This window comes from Dreissena polymorpha, chromosome 4 (genome assembly GCF_020536995.1).
Source record: "Dreissena polymorpha isolate Duluth1 chromosome 4, UMN_Dpol_1.0, whole genome shotgun sequence".
NCBI classification, from domain to species: Eukaryota; Metazoa; Mollusca; class Bivalvia; order Myida; family Dreissenidae; genus Dreissena; species Dreissena polymorpha.
In genome coordinates, this window is record NC_068358.1 from 104,729,166 (window position 1) to 104,752,953 (window position 23,788).

Sequence of the window (23,788 nt, forward strand, 5' to 3'; positions counted from 1 at the left end):
TTTATTATAGTGACATGTGCATTTCGTATGGTATAAACAATAATATATACATATAAAAAAGCACCCGGCCCATTGGACCTATAAGTCACCTAAGCTGTTAAGCTCAATCTACACGTAAAGCATATATATACAGTTTTATGTCATAACAAGTGATGTACGAGTGGGACTGAGAAAACAGATAGCATATATACAGCAAATATATACAGCTTCAAGTGGTCCCGATTATGTCGTCAATGTTTAAAATATTATAGTTATTCATAGCAAAAGTAGCATAAAACAATTGGGTATACTGTAATATCAAAAAGCTAATATACTTTTATCAATAAGAGTTACAGCACTGATACAGATTCAAATTTACAGTGGATACATTACGGAATGCCTGAGCAAATATGCTTTAACAATGAACTTTGCAGTCTTCCTGGGGTATACATTTAATATATGACAAAACCTTTGTTCTGGGTTAAGATGGATAAAGTCGTGATTTATGAGAATATCACCAAACACGTCAGTCCTGATATTGTTATATAAATATATTTCGCGCTTTTATTACAAATTAATAAAGAACATATTGATTTGTGTTTGGTTGTCCGTGATTGTAATGGAAAAAGACTAATTGGCAATTGGCTTCGTTGTTTAAAACACTCGTTAACGGTTATTCAGTCCCACTTATCCGCTAATCGTAACAAAGAACTTGCAATGACATAAAATAATAAGGGACAGTTACTATCACCTGTAATAACAGACTTGTAATTGGCATATGCCAAACAAGGCCCACCCCCTGCAAGTGACTACCAAGTGTCACCCCTCTTTCCCCAGCACGATTTTTTCGCAACCGCGTATTACATGTATTACAAACATTACAAACAAATCGGAAATGGACGAATTTAAGTGCTGACGAAATAGTCTTTTTTTTTAAAAGGAAGAAATTTCGTGCTGACGAAAATAAATGGTTTCAAAGAAACATGAATGAGTAAAACAACAACAACGTGTTATCATGAATGAAATTGAAGGCGACCAGTCCCACTGATTACAAGAAGGATAGGCAGGTCTGCTTGCCAACCGTTATCTCCCCTGCTTATTCATATTTAACGTAGTTAAAACATAGATTCTAAGTTCTAACTGTGCAATTTCCATATCAAAAGTGATAATGCTATCGCCGCAGTATAAAACTAATACATGAATATGCTGACAAATTTTGCTCAGCAAATAATGGCATATAAAGTATATAAAATAATTAACAAGAAAATATATACGGCGTGGAGTGTGGTTGAAGTTGGTGAAAGGTAAAGAGTTTAATGAATGAGATCAAATATAGCGAATATCTTTGTCCATGCAGTTCTTAGCTGCATCACACGGAGAACGGGATGTTACGCAGAGTTTTTGCCGCTTATTTTACATTATTACATATTGCTTATCATATATCTATAGATACAAAACAGAAAAACAAAAGAAGAATGGAAGTGAAATTAAAACATATAAGTCAACCGGCCACACGCGAAGTATATATTTTAAATATTTATAAACGCGTTCTTCGAACAAACCTGTTTAAGTGGTGTGTCTGGAATTGCTTTTTGATTCGATTATAACAGTATTAGGAATCATCGCACTCATGCTTAACAAAGTGGTCAAAATGGTGGAATACTGCTTGTTTAATTAATGAAAAATAATATTTAGCATCGTATTAATGAAAACACATTAAGAATCAATGATTGACCTACCATAGTTATATCGCCGAATATCTTCAGTTAACACATTTCTGGTCTAAATACAATTCCAGTTCATCTAGTTAACGCGATAGCACCTATATTTTATAACGATCCGTTTACTGGCAGCGATCTGACCCGGATACTGCTGGAACGACGGCTTGTTTAAAACTTAATACTTTTACATGTATAATGTTTAATTTCGAAAATAATTAAAAATGGTTAGGCCAAAACGAATATCAGGATAGGGAAAAACGATACTTTTATGAACTATTATATTCTAGTACACAGGCAGCAATATGGTAGTAATTACTCAATATGAGAACATAGCCTTTAAGTGCAAACGCTCTGGCGCTAACAATCCTCTGAATATAAAGGGGCACACAAAACAGTATTGATGTCAAGAGTTGAGTGTAAAACTGTTCTATCCATAAAGCCTTTTCATTAGAGATAAAATTGTTTCATGCTGAACACGCAGTAAAACATTGTTACACGCTGTACTGCAAAGACGCGGTCATGTTTCCAATGGTCTGTGGGATTATGTTCTAATCAGCCAATGGAATAAATGAAGTGTATTCATTCGTTTCTAGCAGCGGGAAATTGTATTTGAATTTTATTGGACACTATTAAGATTCACGGATTTGTAGTCATTAACGACCAAGCAACTGAGCCAGCCAGCCCCTAATGTGTGCATAATATTGTAGGTTAATTTACTTCGAGTAAGTAATATCAACCAAAAAGTGACGGACGTTATTGTTTAAATTTATCTGATATAGAGAAATGAATTAATAAATTGTTGTTATTTGGCTTATCCAGCTGTAACAGTCAGAATATGGCTTATGCAAGATTTTTTTTCAAACTTCGGTTTCAATTACAACATGTATGGAGATGCTTACTTAACGGCATTTTTTCTTGTTGAGGACTGCGGTATATTTTTGTTCATGAAGTGTCCGTTGATTTCATACCTTTATACTTATCAATTTTTAGATACTTAGTATTCTTTGTCTATGTCATTTTGTTAGATTTACTCAATCAATATTAGTCATCTGTACCGAGAATAATTCGATCATATACCACCCCGTATTTTCATTAGTGAAACATCCGAAATTATTCACTATGGTAATTTCGTTAACGTTATTGATACATGAATTGTCAGACACATTTAAGTACCTGATATAAGGTACAAGTATTTAGATCTAGTTATGCTTAATTACATCTCATACGCATCATTCGTATTTAAAGTCGTCTATTCGTGCGAAGAACATTATCTAACATGAATACAGTCGATTGGTGTATAACGGATAGCTAAGGACTTCGAGTCTCATTTCAACGTAAACACCATGCATTCAGTAATTAAACCATTAAACCTAGATAGACACATGTGTTTCCTATTGAAACATGCCAGCGGTTTTAAATTTCCGAAAAAAGTTATTTGTTTACAGCGCGAATTTCACGGTACACTGATTCAGCCATTACCGGATCGCTTAGGTCTTTATCGGATTACATTTGTATCGTGTTATTTCTTGAAATTTGACACAGCATTTGTAAAAATAATTGCAATATATGTACATTTCCAGAAAGGGAATTCATTTCTGCGTTTTATAAGACCAAGTTCATAGAAATCGCTGCACAATTGATGAAGTAATGGCTGTTCAAAGCGATGCACCATATATTCGGGTCATTTTGAGTTGAATACCTTGTTATATATTTAGATTTGATAGTGAACAAATACGTTTTCAGATAAATCGACTTTTCGTTATAATTTCATTATTTTTCATCAAAAATGATGTTTTCACTATAAAATAGCATAGCCACACGCTAACCACATGTGTATTGGACAACTTCAATTGAGTTTATATTTATTTTGAGACAATCCCCACACTCCTGAATATGGGTCATCTCATGAGTCATGTCCGTTATTCACTAAATACCGAGTTGCAGCTTTCATGCGTATTTTATATGGTACGCATCAATTTGGTTTCTGAGCATTCTTACTTTTGTAAAGGACACATAATACTAAACTATTACATCAATGAACATTATGTTTACCAAACAAAATCTGCAAAATTCAAGAAACCATTCGTCTGCACTTTTCCTGTCGTCACAAAAACGGTGCGTACAAAACGTGACCTTGTTTTGCTTTCGAAAAAAGAAAACGTTGTCAACATTGAAACACGTCAACAAAAACATGAATCGACTTAACAATGATAGGCTTTTTGTATCCAATTCATAGAAAACTATAAATCTTAACATAAATAAAAGTATTTTGCAAAAAACGTTTAACCTATCCGTTACTCACTAAAATCCGCTATACACCAATCGACTGTACATTTCGACGAAAAACAACACTTCTATTAAAACATTTTACTTTAGAGACATGTGTTCAACAAAACAGATTAAATGGAGAATGTACCATGGTGATGGGTATTACCGGTGTATTAACATTTAGAACAGTATTATTATTCAAAATAACTTGTACATACCTGCATTTGTGTGTCAATCCGGTAGGTGGATGTTTTTTCAAGCCACTATAAGCTGACCTAGATTTTACAGGAAGTGGGTATTACCGGTACACTGTGTATTTCGCCACCACAAAAAATAGTTCTAGACAAGTACTGGTCAAAAATTATGTTTATTTTATGTCACACATTCATTTTCACTAATAATATAAATTGTCAAAAGAAGATATGCCCATCTTAAATGCAGAATTGGCAAGTTACTTATCATTTTTTATGAAATATCAACGATTTTAACATTAAATAAAAATAATTTGATCATGATTAACATGTAACAATTTTGATTAGATGTTGTATTTTTCAGTTAAGATTCTACAATGGAGGTTAAAGGGTCGCAGTATGGACAAGTGAAATCTGCTCCTCTTCTCACACATTTGATTTTAGTGCAATATTTTAGATGCACCCAGTGTTGGCATTCGGAACATTCAGCCCACTGAACAATTTCTAACACATAGTCCAAATTTAGTGACTCTTTTTGGAATTTTGTGCATATGCAGCAAAGATCATTTTCTTCATGTTCATCTGAGTCTTCATCAGTTGGAATAATCATTGACTTTGAGGGTTCTGGTGCAGGCTGATTATGTTTGGATTTTACTGAGACATTTTGAAGCTCACTCAGTTTATTTGAATATTTTGAAAGGTCAACAACAATTGTTTCTGGAGCTTTTTGTTTCCTAGCATTAGTTGTGCCTGTGAAAAAATTTCTGCTTTCAAGGAAAGAACAGGAAGGGCTGGAAGCAACAGGGTGAAGACATTCATTAGAAGAGATAATTTTAGACGGAGCCGTTTTGACAGCTAGAATGACACTGGGATTCAATGGATAGATACCTGTTTTACGGAAAGAAGAAATAAGATTTTCTGGAGTCATGGCCTTGTTGTATGCTTTGGAAGAAAGTGATCCAATGCTGTAGCGAGTAATGTTCAGACCAGGATTTTGTCTAAGAAATGACTGACATTTAGAGTGATAGGCTTTCTTCAAAGGTCCGAAACAAGCAACATCCAAAGGCTGTGTCAGATGGGAATAATGTGGTGGAAGAACAGAGAATTTAACCTTGTTATTGTCTCCCCATTTAGTGAGGGTGAGATTAATATGGGACTTGTGACCATCAACAAGAATAAGCATGGTCTCCTTGCCAGCAGGGGCATGCTTTCAAAAATGGGTTTCAAGAAAATCCAAGAAGACAGTTGAATTTGACCAACCGGATTCAGTTTCTGTGCCAGCTGAGCCAGGAGAAGTGTCAAGTAACAAACTGTCCATCCACCTTTTGCCAGAGAAGATGTAGAATGGGGGGAGCCTGGACCCAGTGGCATTTCCAGCTGCAGGAACCGTGACAGTGTTGCCACGAGGAGAGGTCACAGACTGAGGAGTAAATCCTTTTTGGCAAACAATGTTGGTAGGACTGTGCTCAAGCAATAATCCAGTTTCATCAATGTTCCAGATCAAGTCGGGCCTGTTGGTCATGTTACATTTTTCCATGATGTTCTTCAGGTCTGAAAAATAGTGCTCAAGTACCTCAGAAGAAGAGGCCTTAGCCCTGGCAAGAGACAACTTTTGCGGCTTTTCGACATGAATGTCTGGCCATCTCTTTTTCAAACCACTGAACCAATCAGCTGAAAGACATTGTTCTGAATTTTTTTTCTTTCCAAGGCTGATGGCGAAATCAGTGGCTAAACGGACACATTTACTCCTGGAATAGCCGTAACCAATCTCGGCCATGTACTTGACATGACACACAAACTGCTCCTCGTCAGTGACAGAAAACAAAGTTTGGGGCCCAGGTCTTGGTATGGGGTTCTGATGAGCAGGGGATTGGCTTAAGTCCAAGTGTACGGTCACGAAGTGTACTCCCTGGAATTCCAAAGAGACGTGCTGCCCGGTACACAGACATGCCCTTGTTCTTGACAGCACCATATGCCTCAGCAGTGAGATCAGAGTCATATTGACCCTTTCTCTTACTGCCAGAAAGTTGAAGCTGTATTTAAAAAAAAAATGTTTCTTTTAACCTGTAAATCTAGGCACGTTATAAAGAAAGAAATATATCTCATTGTGTTATTTTGAATGTAACAACAAGCTCGAAGTGTGGGCGAGTACTATCGTACACATTTCAGAGGAGAAATCTACAATTAAACCGTGCTGGTATTTGTAAACATCAGCGTCCTTGACAGCAGCATATTACTTGAGAAAAATGATATAAAATGAGTCAGTTTTAATGCAAGGTTGGTTTTTACTATAAAATTTTAGCTGGTGTGTCATGAAAATCGTATAATTACCCTCAAAAAGCTCATTTTCTTTTTAATTTTCGGTTTGACAGTTACCAGTACCTGAAATGCAAACAGTGCGTATGCAAATGACGATGGTGACGTCATGGCACGTGTGACATATTTGATATTCGGAATACACCGGTAATACCCTTACACCGGAAATACCCTTCGAACGCGATCACAATCAACCCATAAAATAACGCAAATTCTAACACGGCACGCGACATGTTTTCTAAAGACAAAGAAGGAAAAATCAAGTGTGGGTTATTCTGCAATAAATTATGGGCGGAGCTTCATGTTTCGAAAAAAGTTCCAAATAAATAAAGAAAATATTGCAGTAAAATGCACGTGCTAAACGCCGCTCTAAAAGAAATGTAATAAATGTAGAATATATATAAATGTAATGAACAGCAAATTGTATATTTCGTGATTAGTGGCATAATAAATTAGAATCGTGTTAGAATCGAAAAAATATTTTTCTATGATGGTTTGTTGTCGAATAACCTACAGTAAGGAGTATAGATGCGTGTTATCAAATCACTCGTGCTTCGCACTCGTGATTTAATTCCTACGCATCTATACTCCTTACTGTGGGTTATTCGACAACAAACCATGATAGAAAAATATTATTTCTCAATTAAATGCGTTTGTATATACACGTCCTTGTGCTTTTTTACAAAGAAAATCTATTTCGGGAATTTTTTTAACCGCCATATAGAATTCATTCACAGGTTGGGAAGTCAGTTTAAACCAGAAAAAAAACACATTTGTATACACTGATCATGGGAGATATATTCGCTAAGAGAATACCATTATGTAGTAACTTACTTCCTAACCTGTAAATTGAAACTACTATGATCTTGTGTCGTTTTGTGTAGGCTAAATAAATTATGTATTCCTCTGAATGAATATAGCATTCTGAGTCATCAAAGTACGTCGTCGTTTAAACAGATATACAATGTTAGTGTCATTGTGTACTTAACACACAAAACTATGACATATATGTGCAATACAAGTGTAATGAAAAACAGAAAACGGTAAAGCCAGTTCGATACTATTAAGAGGTTGTTGCGATTCAGAATGCCTGAAGCAATTTGGAATACCTGACGCTTGCTTATAAGATGCATATCAGTAGATGTTGCAAACTTAAATATTAAAGGGACCTTTTCACAGATGTTAGCATGTATTGAAGTGTGTCATTAAATGCTTTAAATTTGATTAATGTAAACATATGACTAAATAGTTCAGTGAATATATATATATATATATATATATATATATATATATATATATATATATATATATATATATATATATATATATATAAGTAAGAAAAAGAAGTCATCATCATATGGGCTCGAACCACTGACCCTTGCAGTTAAAGTCTTTAAACTTAAATCACTCTGTCATCCATGCTCATGTTGTGCATGGTGTATTTTATACATTATATAAGCAATCCTAGAAATGTCACAAAATATAACGATGACAACAGAACGCTACAAATTGTACAATAAGTTCGAGTTTTTAACGCTTTATAATCATATTAATTTTTTTTAAATCGTCAAAAGATGCATATAATCGATATATAAGATCATGGTAAATGTTCAGTATTACTGTTTCCTCGCAAAAAAAAAACAGTAGCTTAAACGCAAATTTGCAAATTTTAAACAATTTCGTTTCAATTCAGTCAATTAACCAAATTGTAATAATGTTTTTTTAACTGTTTATTTAATACAATGACATTTGACGAGTTTTACCATAACGGTACTGATAAATGTATGTAACATTTGATGTGACAACTTTTCGACGACCTTCTTTTAAACAAGTTCTGAGTTGGTGAATATATTAAAATCGCAAAAAGTGAACTTGTAGTGGATAGAAAGACTTGTGCAAATGCAATACACGATATGATTTCAGTAGAAGTTGTCAATATATACATGTATTTTTTTCTCTTTTATACTTATGTGAATACATATTATTTAAGAATATTGTATTGAAGAAATAAAGTACTTGTTCAATATGTAATTTCGTTTGTTCCTAACTTTGCCTTCTGGTAGATGACCTTGCGAGAACCATTGTTGCAGGCTAGCAGTCTGATCTTATTCTTCTGGACTTTAGCAAGGCTTTTGATAAAGTCAGCCATTCTAAACCTCTCTATAAACTTCATAACCATGGTATCAGAGGCTGTACTCTTGACTGGATCCGTTCTTTTTAAGAGGTCAAGTTGTCGTTCTGGAGGTCTGATGAAGTTCCTGTGACATCTGGTGTGCCCCAAGGCTCTGTCCTAGACCTCCTCTTATTTCTTCTCTAAATAACCTACCAGATCATGTAAGATCCCAAGTCCGTCCTTCCGCTGATGACACTGGTGTCTACCTCACGATCAACAACCTAAATGATTGCAATCACTTACAGCATGATCTTAATACCTTGAAACATTGGGTAACAAAATGGGAAATGCATTTTTTACCCCAGTAAATGTCAAGTCCTTAATATAACTCGAAACAAACATAAAATCAAACATAGTTATATATTACATGGCCATATCCTTGAAACCGTTCCAAGTTCAAAATATTTAGGAGTAGACTTATCCGAAGACCTTTCTTTCAACACTCACATTGATAGAATATGTACAACAGCAAATAGAACACTTGGTTTCCTTAAACGTTACATCCAAACTAAAAACAAACAAGAAATGTGTTTGCCAGAAACACTATGTCCCCTTCTGCGCCGCTTTGATTTTTTTTTTAATTTGGCAGGTTCAGATAATTATCTCCCTTTAAAGCTTATTACTTCCCTTGGATTTGTTTTTTATACCTTTGACCTTGAAAGATGACCTTGACCTTTCACCACTCAAAATGTGCAGCTCCATGAGATACACATGCATGCCAAATATGAAGTTGCTATCTTCAATATTGCAAAAGTTATGGCAAAATGTTAGATTTGGGGCAAACAAACCAACCAACCAACCAACTAACAAACAGGGCAAAAACAATATGTCCCCCACTATAGTGGTGGGGGACATAAAAAGTAAAAGAAACTGCCTATAAAACTCTTGACAGGCCTCTAGAAGAATACTCGTCTCCAGTCTGGTCGCCATACACTAAACAAAACATCAATAAAATCGAAATGGTTCAGAGAAGAGCAATAAGATGGATAAATAACAGCTATTCCACTTATGATAGTGTCTCGGACAACAGTTACTTGGTATAAGATCTCTAGAGAACAGACGGACTGATGCTAAATTAGTATTATTTTACAAAATTGTCCATTCATTAGTAGCTGTCCCCATCCCCACATATTTTGAAAACCCCAGGAGATTTACTCGCCATACACATCTTTACGCTTATAGGCAGATTCACACAGTTGCTTACTATTATAAATTTTCTTATTTTCCCAGCACTGTCATACTATGGAACAACCTCCCATCAGAAATTGTCCTTCTGCCAACGCTTGAATCCTTCAAGCTGGCAGTAAGCCAAATTCCATCCAATTAGTTGCGGCAGAATGTGTTTTTAACCTGATTTTAACTCTTGTCTATACATATACTAATACTTTCAAACTTTGTTAAATTTAAGTCTCACTTTTTTTCTTTGACGTCTCGATGTCAATACTTTTATTGTAATATATTGTATAAATCTTTTTTTTGAACTGACAGCGCGATCTGTTAATAATACCCGAAAGGGGAGTTCAACAGTATCCGAAGATAGATAGATAGATAGAATCTTAAGTAATGTTAATCAAATGATTTTTTTATCTTGTATATAAATGCTGAATACACTTGAAAATGTGTACCGTGTAAATATACAGATCATCACCCATCTAATAACGGCATCGTCTCCCATCATTGTAATGTAACATCTTACACTTCATAACACTATTGACACGCCATCCGTGTGGTAAGAACGTTTATTGTTTGTATTTCTGTACAATAAAGCTAACTTTTAGTTATGTTCATGCATTAAAAAGTTGAGATCTTATATCCGAAAATAATGCAAGTCGATGGTATATTTGCTCCAGTGTACTTTTTAAAGTCGTGTAACGTATCAGTCGTTTCCATTATTCAACAAAGTTATACAAAAAAGCTGTGTTCATTAAGAGAAGAACGAAGGAATGTTGGGGTGGGGCATAAACTTCGATCATTTTAATAACAGTTTAAAGCTTTTTCATAATTTTTAAGTAGAGGAGGTGGGTATGCGTACGCAGTATTGCTTTGTTCAGTGATTTAAAAAGAAGACGGCACGTGATTGTCCACTTCCGGTTAAAATGAATCACACGAGTCAATTTGATAAATTGGATCAATCAGTAACATTTGATAAAAATATTTCTTAGCATAGTTTTAATTGATTTCCTCCACCTCCAATTTAATATCACTGTGAACGAATAATTCCATTAGAGCATTGAAACATGAACTGGCATACATGTATGTGCTCCACTGTGGATTCTTATTAAACCTCACGTATAAGTTTGTATGTTCAACACCTGTGAACGTCAAAGACGTTAACGCCAAAAGTATTGGATTTTGTTTATATTCGGATACATTTGTTTACGTTTTTCAGGATCGGAACTACCGAAACACGACTGGTTTTAATAGGTTCTTAGAATATATTCTATTATTTGGATGTAATTTTAAATCTTCCGCCAAGTGGGCTTCCAAAGGGCTCATGGAGGCGAAATTTACATCAGTACGTTTTAAGATGACTTGCTGAAAGTTATGGCTGAGACAAGAAATTTCGCACAGAAGGACAGACGTAGCACGCAACTGCTTTATGGTGTCTTCTTTGAAATTGGGCATACAAATAATCAAACTTCGAATAACAATAACACACACATGATTCAAATGATGCACACAAGTACACCAAGCAAAGTCGTTGACTTGATATCCCCTGCAAAATAAGTTGTGTTTATGGATGGTGCAAATCAACTGATTAATGGTAGAATCCTAACAAAATACGGCTTATTAAATCAAAAATTGTAACACTTGACCTCACTGTGTGACTTTGACCTTGACCCTAATGACCTGAGTAGTACATATGAAACACTGCCAGATAAAGGAGAACAATATCATTAAGTTATTACCGAATCCACTGATATATTTTATAGTAATCGCAAAAGTATGTTTAGTATCAAGATTTTTCCAAGAATTTACCAGGTGACCTATTGTTTGGGCACACATGACCCAGAATTGAACTTGACCTAGATATTGTCAAGCTACACATTCTGACCAAGTTTCATAAAGATTGGATGAAAACTGTGGTCTCTGTGGCAACGAGCTTAATATTGATGATGCATACCCACGACGATGGATGCCTACCTTTAAATATTCACAATAGTTAACACTTTCCCCCATAAGAAGCAAAGTGAAAATGACTTTTGGCAACCAGCATAAGACCAAAACAGCCTGCGAGTAACTCGCAGTCTGTTCAGGTTGTATGCTGTTTACTGCTCATCAGTATCTTAAGGTTGGAAATGAAGCCTTAAAAACTGGAATCTAGTAAGAAAGGTCTTTAATTAATTACATTAAACTTTCTAAAGGACTAAAAATGCTTGAAAATACGTATCTAAGTGGGTTAACCTTCAGCGCATTCAATGTGTCATTTTCTATGCAGAGCTAAACAACATTTTCCACTCAGTGACTCTTCGTGTTATAAACACGGTGTCATGTTCAATGTGGTATAAGGTACAGGCTTACCATTTTATGTGTTTACATTTTATTCGTAGAATAAATGTATTTAAACAGATTAATAAGCAATTGTCTTTCAAATTCAACATACATTAACAAAAGATCATCTACAACATGCTGTGCATAAATATAGCAAGCAAAACAGTGTTCTTTATTGCATCTCATAATTTTACAACTGTATTATGTAAGTTTGAACATAAAAAACATTTTACGAATGTATTCCAGCAAAAATGTTAGTCAATAAAATTATATATTTAATTTACACAATGCTGTCATGTATATGCTTATTTTATTCACTTGTTTGCAAGTGTATTTATTGCACATTTTGCTTTTATGCTCTTTGTTGATTGGTTATTCTTGACGAAGAGTAATTGTCCCCTTAAAAACTAAAAATGCAAGTTATTTAAAGAAAAAATGAAATAACTAAATTATTATGCTTGATAAATATTTATTGTTTAGGTCAGGTATAAATATTGAAAAACTTTAATTCATTTAAAAGAACATAAGTATGTTTGTGTCTGGAATATACTCCTTCCTTAATCTATGTTATTTTACACATTTTTCACGTGATATCAACTCTGTTTAAAATGAGCCATGCTCTGTGAAAACTGGGCTCTATGCATGTGCGTTAGGTTTTGGCCCAGATTAGCCCGTGCAGTATCTTCTAAACCAAAATCAAGTTTAAGTGGAAAGGGTCCTGCGCAGGCAAATCTGGGATGACTCTTTACACACATGCAGTAATACCTTTTTTCCATAGAAAGGCTCAAGCATAAACAACAAATGTATACATGCAAACTTCGGAAGACCAGAAAGAGAAATTATAACCTAAAACCTGGATACAATTAATGTTACAATATGGTTCAAGGCCGTACATTTACAAATAATAAGTTAATTTATGAATTGTGGAATGTTTTATAAATGAATAAAGCATAATGTCACAATGCATAATGCAGCTCATGGAGTAAATAATGGATACACATTTTTACAGAGAACATTTTACTGTTTCTGTATTAAATAGGCCATACAATATCTGCCAGTGACATTGTTTCACAAAACTGTATCCCCTGACGCACAATCATTAGAGCCTTAATCTGGGATAACTGAGTTTAACGCATATGCGTAAAATGTTGTCTGGGCAGACTTATCTGGGATGACATATTACCCATATGCATTACGCCAAGTTTTTCCCAGAAAAGAGCTCTATACATTCAGCATAAAAATATAAATAAACAAGCAAAAAAATGGCGTGTTACACAAGCAAACAAAAACTTAACAAATGCTCAAAAGTATCTTTCTGAAGGTCTAGAGACAAACTCTTTATATTTAGCAACATGACATAAACTAAATACTAACATATACAGACAATGCATATCTATTTAAACCTTATAGTTTACTTTATGTTATATGAATATTTATGTTTAAAGAAAGTAAGATTTAAATGAATACATTTTTGGCATTAAAAGCAATACCCCAACAACAAAGATCTATTATTGTTTCACAAATTATATTTAACAAGAGATTGCCAAGCAATATGGTCCCCTACCGGTGAAACTCCACCATTGTCAATAAATAAAAATACAAAAATAATATATTTGTTGCCATAGCAAGCAGAATTTTTGACGTAGGCACAAAATGAAATTACGTGCCTCATCTCCATATTGCCATCTATCTATGTTTTAAGTTTCATGAAAAAATATTAAGAACTTTTAAAGTTATCGCAGGATCCCGAAAAGTGTGACGTACTGACTGACAGACAGACCGACTGACAGACAGACTGACAGACGAAGTGCAAACCATAAGTCCCCTCTGGTTTCACCGGTAGGGGACAAAAATACTAGCATTATTAGATGTTTAACAAGAGCACCGCCTTGTGGGTGCAGACCGCTCATCTATTTTCTTTTTAAAGGTGAAGGGACTCTCATTTTCAATCACAAAGGAGGGAGGGGTGGAGTGAAGAGCGGTGCATTGTGTGGGGGTGTGGACATTTATTACATTTTCTTCCAAAAATGCGAAAAAAAGGAAAAAAAAAATCGGGGGGGGGGGGTGGGGGGGGGATTCTTGGGTGCGATGGTTGGACGGTATTTCAAACATAAAATAATAAAAAATAAATATTTGTGTTTTTTAACCGTTTCATAAAAAAAAATTGGGGGGGGGGGGGTGAGGTGGGGGGGTATAGTGTGAGGGTGTGGTGGTCATTTGTGAGATGAAAAAAAAAAAAAAAAAAAAAAAAATTGTGGGGGGGGTTGGGGGGGGGCACGGGCGATGGTTTGGGTGGAGTCTATTGTGGTATGTCAGGTAAGAGTAGTTTTGTCAAAGTATCAATCAAATCTAATCATAAATAAAGAAGTTATGGCAATTTTAGAGAAATTTAATAATTTGACCTTGAGAGTCAAGGTCATTCAAAGGTCAAGGTAAAATTCAACTTGCCAGGTACAGTAACCTCATGATAGCATGAAAGTATTTGAAGTTTGAAAGCAATAGCCTTGATACTTAAGAAGTAAAGTGGATCGAAACACAAAATTTAACCATATATTCAAAGTTACTAAGTCAAAAAAGGGCCATAATTCCGTAAAAATGACATCCAGAGTTATGCAACTTGTCCTTTAACTGTACCCTTATGATAGTTTGCGAGTGTTCCAAGTATCAAAGCAATATCTATGATACTTTAGGGGTAAAGTGGACCAAAACACAAAACTTAACCAAACTTTCAATTTTCTAAGTATAAAGGGCCCATAATTCCGTCCAAATGCCAGTCAGAGTTACATAACTTTGCCTGCACAGTCCCCTTACGGTAGTTAGTAAGTGTTGCAAGTATGAAAGCAATAGCTTTGATACTTAAGGAATAAAATGGACCTTAACACAAAACTTAAACAAAACTTTCAATTTTCTAAGTCAAAATGCACGCCAGAGTTATCTAACTTTGCCTGACCAGTCCCCTCATGATAGTAAGTAAGTGTACCAAGTTTGAATGCAATAGCATTGATACTTTCTGAAAAAAGTGGACCTAAACGCAAAACTTAACCAAAATTTTCAATTTTCTAAGTATAAAAAGGGCACATAATTCAGTCAAAATGCACGCCAGAGTTATCTAACTTTGCCTGCCCAGTCCCCTCATGATAGTAAGTAAGTGTACCAAGTTTGAATGCAATAGCATTGATACTTTCTGAGAAAAGTGGACCTAAACGCAAAACTTAACCGGACGCCGACGCCAAGGTGATGACAATAGCTCATAATTTTTTTTCAAAAAATAGATGAGCTAAAAATTATGATATTCAAGATAGTCATGTGCATTAACTTGGTAATAAAAATCAATCAAATTTTATTAATGTTTGATATGTCCTTAAATGTTTTATGTTGACTACAAAAATACTACCAATAAACAAAGCACATAAACAATCATAAACTTTGTTATTGTGGTGATTATATCTCACAAATTTGACCAATTAAAATAAAGGCTATAAAACCATGCACAGCATTACCAATTTTTTTTTGCATGCATATTTTGGGGCATTTGACATATAAATATGCCTAAGCAAATTTAAAGAACTCTTTTTAAGGCAAAACAACGCAAAAAAGAGCTCTTTTAAAGGTTAGATAAGTTCTTTATGATTTAACAACAAGTGCGTCCAATATCAAAAATGTTTTTAGTGCTAAATTGTGCCTTTTTAATCTTATTAAAATCCCTTGGCTTAAACAAAGTTATTTTGTTGAAAAAAATACAACTACCCAGATTGCCAACAATGTGTTTCTTTCCAAACTGTCTTACTCATGGTGTAAAGGGCATGGACATTTTCTCACAGAACTCACTCCGCCAAAGTTAGATTCAGCATTTGTTATCCTTCCTTTATAAAGTACAAGTAAGAACTGATCACTCCGCCAAAGTTAGATTCAGCATTTGTTATCCTTCCTTTATAAAGTACAAGTAAGAACTCACTCCGCCAAAGTTAGATTTAGCATTTGTTATCCTTCCTTTATAAAGTACAAGTAAGAACTCACTCCGCCAAAGTTAGATTCAGCATTTGTTATCCTTCCTTTATAAAGTACAAGCAAGAACTCACTCCGCCAAAGTTAGATTCAGCATTTGTTATCCTTCCTTTATAAAGTACAAGTAAGAACTCACTCCGCCAAAGTTAGATCCAGCATTTGTTATCCTTCCTTTATAAAGTACAAGTAAGAACTCACTCAGCCAAAGTTAGATTCAGCATTTGTTATCCTTCCTTTATAAAGTACAAGTAAAGGGTACTTTCTGAATGAAGGAAAAAATACAAAATTCCTGATTGCCATATAAAAAATTCCTAACAGAAAGGACAGTTGCATCAATTTCATTCCAAAAGCACATTATCTTCAAGTAAACAAAAAATGAGCACTGAAAATGAACATTTCACGCATTTAAAAAGACAAATCTGAAGATTTCACGATGCTAATTTTCCCAATTGGTGCAGTACCGGTACTTTTCCCAATTGGACAAAATATCACTAATAGTGGCACAGGTTTAACAAAATAAACAGTCAGGAATGATGAAGCACATCAATGACTAGCTACAAAAGGCAAGCACACTAAAACAAACCTGCCAAAATATTTACGTACATGTTTTATACATTTGTTATTCATACGATCAGGAATATGAAAGACACATGCCTTGAAAACATTCAATTTTGCATTCCAAAAACACATTTTAAATATATTTCAATATTAATATATAAAAAAAGGTTGACCATACCCTTTGTAATAATTCTGTCTAAGCTGTATTACTGACAATTGTTTGCCAAATTATCATGGAAAAGGATCATAGATTTATATATAGATTTAACAAAGAAAGCATCGATTGGTTAGGTGACTTAATGTAAATGTGAACTTAAGTTGTTTCTGGTCTATTAACCTCATATATATTTCTAGTCTTCAACAATCTTTCAGTAAATAAGACGCTGTGTTTGTTTTTAAAGCTTTATTTCCATTGTACTGCATTAAATGCAATTAATGACTTTATAATGCCATCTATTAAAATTAATATTAAAATGCCTGCATATGTGGTATATACAAGTGCATAATATATACAGCTATTACATGTGTTTTTACAATTAAATTTACTTTACATGTATCAACAATAGTGTTGAAAAGTAACATCATACAAAAATAATTATAAATCATGAAAGCATTTGGGAGCAATCTATCGATCGTTTAATTGAGCCTGGGCTAAATGCATGTGTGTACAGTGTTGTCCCAGGTTAGACTGTGCAGTCTACACAACATGTGTGTACAGTGTTGTCCCGGGTTAGACTGTGCAGTCTACACAACATGTGTGTACAGTGTTGTCCCAGGTTAGCATGTGCAGTCCACACAACATGTGTGTACAGTGTTGGCCCAGGTTAGCCTGTGCAGTCCACACAACATGTGTGTACAGTGTTGTCCCAAGTTAGACTGTGCAGTCTACACAACATGTGTGTACAGTGTTGTCCCAAGTTGTCCCACACAGTATTATCACCAATTACGCTTTCTGTGTTTTTTTTTGTATTTTTGCTTTATAAAAACAAAACAAATCAGGTCTAGGAGGAAAGTGTCGCCCCAGATAAGCCTGTGCCGACAGCAGATGCATATCTGGGATGACATTTCACACACAAATGCTTTAAGCCCTATGTTCCCAAAACGAGGCTCAATAATAGTTTCCATAACACAGAGGAAAAAAACTTTTGCAATGATATGTAGAAGTCCTTACTTTAGAAGATATTACAACAGCAAACTAACTGTGTGGCCCTTTTAAACTATTCTGGTGATGTGTTAAAGTTGTTTCCATGCATGCTGATCAACAGTGACAGTATACAACCAAGGAACCCAAATCAAACATTGATTAACAATCGGAAGCAACAAGAGTTTTGCTATTGATAAAATATCAGTTTTTAATGTAGTAAGAACAGGAACTCCATAAGTACTTTTACTGGCTGGATACAGATTGCTTCGTGATGAATATATCAAGTTTAATCAACAAAGCTTGTGTACTTTTTGAGTTATCACATGCTCCAGATTTTAGTTTTCAATTAATTCACTAACCATATCAACCACAATTTCCTTATGAAATCACATGCTTATTGAATATTCCCAACATTTGGCTCTCTATCTGCATCCCCAGTTTCATCCTCCTAGCTTAAGTACTTTTTGAGTTGCTGCAAGATACAAGGACAGAGGAACACATACAGACATATGACCTGGGGTAACCATATGTGTCTTGTTCTGTGAAAGCTGGTCATAATACATGTGTGTAAAGTGTCGTCCCTTTCCGCCTAAACTTGATTTTCGATAAGGAGGGACTTCCTTGAAACTAAAAATACCATTAAAGTGGAAAGTGTCGTCCCTGATTAGCCTGTGCGGACTGCACAGGCTAATATGGGATGACACTTTACGCACATGAATTAAGCCCAGTTTTCTCAGAACACGACACATATAGTCCCCTCCAGTAACAGCAGAAGGAGGCTATCAAACACGGGCTCTATAATACCATTACTACACCAACAATATTATCTTCAAAGAGGATACAACACAAAACAACACCTACAACTATAAAAAAATCATTCTTGTATAAATGTAAAAAAAATATAATTATTTAACTGGAATGAATATTAATTCTCAATATTTAGTTTCTTGATAAATGGAATGGCAAAATAATGGTTATCCAATGAAAATGAAATTGTATTTAATGTTTTCTAACGTTTACAGGGAAAAGTCAGTGATTAAAAAAATGCACTGCTTCAAACAGTGAAACAAATAACAGAGAAAAGTATCCAAGAGATGACGTCCTCATTTTTTGACGTCATGTATAAGATTGTAAATTCACAAGTTAAAGGGGCCTTTTCACAGATTTTGGCATTTTTTAACTTATTCATTAAATGCTTTATATCGATAAATGTAAACATTGGATCGTAAAAGCTCCAGTAAAAAATCAAGAATAAAATTAAAAAAAGGAAAAGAACATTGCCCGGACCAGGTTTCAAACCAGTGACCCCTGGAGTCCTGCCAGAGTCCTGAAGTAAAAACGCTTTAGCCTACTGAGCTATTCCGCCGAGTACATATACTTGAAGTATTTTATACCTTATATAAGCAATCTTCGTAGTTTCACAAAATTTAACGACAAAAACAGAACTCTCCAAATTATTCAATCGTTTCGCGTTGCAACGCTTTATAATTTTTAGGTTTTAAAATCGTCAAAAGATGCATATAATGGCTATATTAGACAATGGCAAATGTTCAGTATTACTGTTTCCTCACAAATATCATAACTAAAACGAAAATTTGCGAATCGGAAACAACTTTTTTCAATTTTGTCAATTTACCAAAGCGTGAAAAGATCCCTTTAAGGTCGTATCTACCTCAACGGTGGAAAAAGAATTAAATATAAAAAAATGTTGTTTTTAGTGGATTAATACTTTTTAATCACTCATGATCATAGAAAATAAATATTTTCACATGTGGCTGCATATTTTTTTCTTTAATCACTCATGAATTAAAATCAATTATCTACAGAAACCAATAAAAAAAACTTCAATATCATTTACTATGGTGGCAGTACACACAACTGTCCCTTAATTGAATATAAGACTCTAAAGATAATTTAGTAGTCAGATGTTAATAAATGACAAGCCAGAAAGGTCCATATGAGTCTAGTTCTGGGAAAACTGAGCTTAATGCATGTGCTTAAAGAGCTGTCCCAGACTAGCCTGTGCAGTTATCACAGGCTAATCAGGACAAAAGTTTCTGTCTTAACTGGATTTTAGTTTAGAAGAAACTTCTTATAAACAAGAAATTTCATAAAAGCGAAGTGTCCTCCTGGTTAGCCAGTGTGGACTGCACGGGCTAGTCTGGGGGCACTTGAGACACATTAATGAAGCATAGTGTGGACTGCACGGGCTAGTCTGGGGGGCACTTGAGACACATTAATGAAGCCCGGTGTGGACTACACAGGCTAGTCTGGGGGGCACTTGAGACACATTAATGAAGCCCGGTGTGGACTACACAGGCTAGTCTGGGGGGCACTTGAGACACATTAATGAAGCCCGGTGTGGACTGCACGGGCTAGTCTGAGGGGCACTTGAGACACATTAATGAAGCCCGGTGTGGACTGCAAAGGCTAGTCTGGGGGGCACTTGAGACACATTAATGAAGCCCGGTGTGGACTACACAGGCTAGTCTGGGGGGCACTTGAGACACATTAATGAAGCCCGGTGTGGACTGCACGGGCTAGTCTGAGGGGCACTTGAGACACATTAATGAAGCCCGGTGTGGACTGCACAGGCTAGTCTGGGGGCACTTGAGACACATTAATGAAGCCCGGTGTGGACTACACAGGCTAGTCTGGGGGGCACTTGAGACACATTAATGAAGCCCGGTGTGGACTGCACAGGCTAGTCTGGGGGGCACTTGAGACACATTAATGAAGCCCGGTGTGGACTGCACGGGCTAGTCTGGGGGGCACTTCAGACACATTAATGAAGCCCGGTGTGGACTGCACGGGCTAGTCTGAGGGGCACTTGAGACACATTAATGAAGCCCGGTGTGGACTACACAGGCTAGTCTGGGGGGCACTTCAGACACATTAATGAAGCCCGGTGTGGACTGCACAGGCTAGTCTGGGGGGCACTTGAGACACATTAATGAAGCCCGGTGTGGACTACACAGGCTAGTCTGGGGGGCACTTCAGACACATTAATGAAGCCCGGTGTGGACTACACAGGCTAGTCTGGGGGCACTTGAGACACATTAATGAAGCCCGTTGTGGACTACACAGGCTAGTCTGGGGGCACTTGAGACACATTAATGAAGCCCGGTGTGGACTGCACGGGCTAGTCTGAGGGGCACTTGAGACACATTAATGAAGCCCGGTGTGGACTACACAGGCTAGTCTGGGGGGCACTTCAGACACATTAATGAAGCCCGGTGTGGACTGCAAAGGCTAGTCTGGGGGCACTTGAGACACATTAATGAAGCCCGGTGTGGACTACACAGGCTAGTCTGGGGGGCACTTCAGACACATTAATGAAGCCCGGTGTGGACTGCACAGGCTAGTCTGGGGGCACTTGAGACACATTAATGAAGCCCGGTGTTCCCAGAATGAAGCTCATATGATAAGTAAGACAGGGATCTATGGCAACACATAAGAGTACATCGAGAATACATTGAGAGTATATTGAGCATAGGTGAATGCAACCTTAAACATAATCTCCTACATGCCTATATTGTTTTCTTTAATTGTATTAAAAGTCAAAACAGATTTATTTCATTTACCAGATACAGTTCAACGTATGATGTGCATTAAAGACAGAATTAACTTGATATATTACATAGCTACAGCAAAACTGACTGAAACAAATGCTTTTGTAAACCAAAATGATAAAACGCAGTTACAAAACATCTTGAAATTTTTAAAATCCTAAAGCTTGTTTGTTTTATTTGTTTGTCTATATTTTAAGAAGTGACAACTCACTTTAATATTTAAGACTACAATACCAGTTAGCCTGAGATGAACACATTGAGAACTTTGTGGGCTTTAAAATCTGACTAAGACAAAAATACCCAGGCCAGAAACACTATGAACAATTATCAACAACTGTCCTTATACAAAAGCACTCTATCACAATGCTCGTAACCGTGCCAACAACTTCTCTGCCTCGGTTTCATCATCAATGTCATTGTTACTGCCTCTCCTAGCACCATTTTGATTGGAGGATTTTGGAGCGCTGCGATTGGTTGCCGGGGAATCTGCCAGTGTGTCATCGAAGGAGATCTCTCTGGTAACTGAGAGGTCTACATTGAGGTTTGTTCGAGATCTGGATCGCGACAGTTGAGCGCGGCGTTCAGCTGAAATAGTCAAAACATTAATATTAATTTGGTATAATTAGTCTCTCATATCCTTGTTATTGTTTAGTTCATTTAGATCTTAACACTAACAATGTGTAACAGGAGTGAATAATGATACAATTGAACATGTTATTGCAGATTATCAGTAGAGGTATACACCATTGTAAGAAAATAATACAACTTTAATCAAAACATTACAACATGAAATGTACAATTTTATTCCAATGCAAAGTCGTAAAGCAGTAAGCTCATAATAATAAACATCAAATATTAATAATATTACATTGACAAGTTATCTAATATCAATGATGACCTTGATATCAGACCTACTTCTTCGAGTCACATGAACATTTTAAAACAAATTATATCAAACACTGCTTTGTCCACTTTGCACATAAACAGCCTATAGATCTGCATTTAACTGTCTAAACTTCTTGTAATTCATTACTTATTTCCAAATATATAACCAGATTTCAGGCAATAAGATGAATGGCATTGAATATATATATACAATCATATACATAGGTTGCATAAAGACAGTTAAGTCTGAACATAGTTGCAAGGCCATGCTATGGCATATACCAATAACAAAATTACACTTGGAAATTGACAATGACGACAATATACAATGACTTCTTCCCAACTATTTTATGTTTTGTGAAGTGTTCATGTAATTTAGAACTATAATCAAACAATTTGAATACATAATGTACATGTCACAACCTAGATCATGAATCTTAAATCTTAATGGGAACATAATTTAAGCATTCTTTCCTGTTTTTTAAAACATACACTTTTAATCTTTATCATTTTATTAATGTTTTTTTTTATAATTGCATTTAAACAATGGACTAGGAGTTATACGTATCATTTACCCTATATATGTTTATGTTTTGTTCATATTCAAAATGAAACTATACACTGATGCTAGTCCAACAATGTGTTTAAAGCGACATCCCAACAGCAGACTATGACAGAATAATGACATCCAACAAAATAAAATAAACGCAACCAAAAATACAAATACAGAGCCTCAAAATCCTCATTATGTAAAGGCAAAAACTGAATATGCAGGCACACGGAAAAAAATGCAAATCTAATTTCAACAAAAATCACAAAACCATGCAAACCATTCAAGACAGTCAATGATCTTAAACCAAGGCGAGCCTTGTTCTGGGATAACTGGGGTTAATGCAAGTGCATCAAGTGTCCTCCCAGAGCAGAATATGCAGTCTGCACAGGCTAATCAGGGACAACAGTGTCCGCCTACATTGGCTTTCCATAAATAAGATACTTTTTTAACCGAAAAAATCCGTAATAGCAGTAAGTGTTGTCCCCAAGCAAATATGGGACGACGTTTTCTGCAAATGCATTTAGCCCAGTTTTTCAAGAAAGTAGATGGCATCTTTGGGAAAAATAATACCGTCATTACAAGAATAAGATGTGACAGAAAGAACACAGCATTCCATGTGGAAATATAATCATGCTAGCGGGTTTGACAACCAAACAATGTCAACCCAACCTTTCGGAAAAAGTAGCTATCTTCCAATATCAAGATGTCTGTTGAAGAAAATTAATGTGAGAAAAACAGACACTGCATTTTGCCATTTTAACTCTACATCAACGAATATTTTCGCCAGTTTCTTGGCTACTTAGCATATAATCAACAACAAAAACACACAGATGGCAATAAACTTCATACTCAAAGGATAATTCCTGTTCCAAGCCAAAAAAGATTCATAGACAATTAATGTGTCTATTGGATGTGATATCTATTTGTTTGA

The 23,788-nt window shown here is 35.5% G+C and overlaps 2 protein-coding genes across 6 annotated transcripts in view; both read right to left on the bottom strand.

The window, feature by feature from the left end:
* The window catches only part of LOC127878983 (decapping and exoribonuclease protein-like), a 39,806-nt gene extending 35,568 nt beyond the window's left edge, over window positions 1–4,238 (bottom strand). The window contains exon 1 of the mRNA XM_052425566.1: window positions 4,187–4,238. The gene's annotated coding sequence lies outside the window, so the exon portion shown is untranslated. The remainder of the gene's footprint in view (window positions 1–4,186) is intronic.
* A 12,853-nt stretch (window positions 4,239–17,091) lies between these two features.
* LOC127876149 (protein diaphanous homolog 2-like) overlaps window positions 17,092–23,788 on the bottom strand; it is an 84,376-nt gene continuing 77,679 nt past the window's right edge. For 4 of the 5 annotated variants that reach the window (XM_052421137.1, XM_052421135.1, XM_052421136.1 and 1 more), the window contains one exon: window positions 17,092–22,004. In XM_052421137.1, the coding sequence (XP_052277097.1) occupies window positions 21,778–22,004 (227 nt within the window). In that variant the 3' untranslated portion in view covers window positions 17,092–21,777. The remainder of the gene's footprint in view (window positions 22,005–23,788) is intronic. The other variant, XM_052421138.1, reaches the window with a different exon arrangement.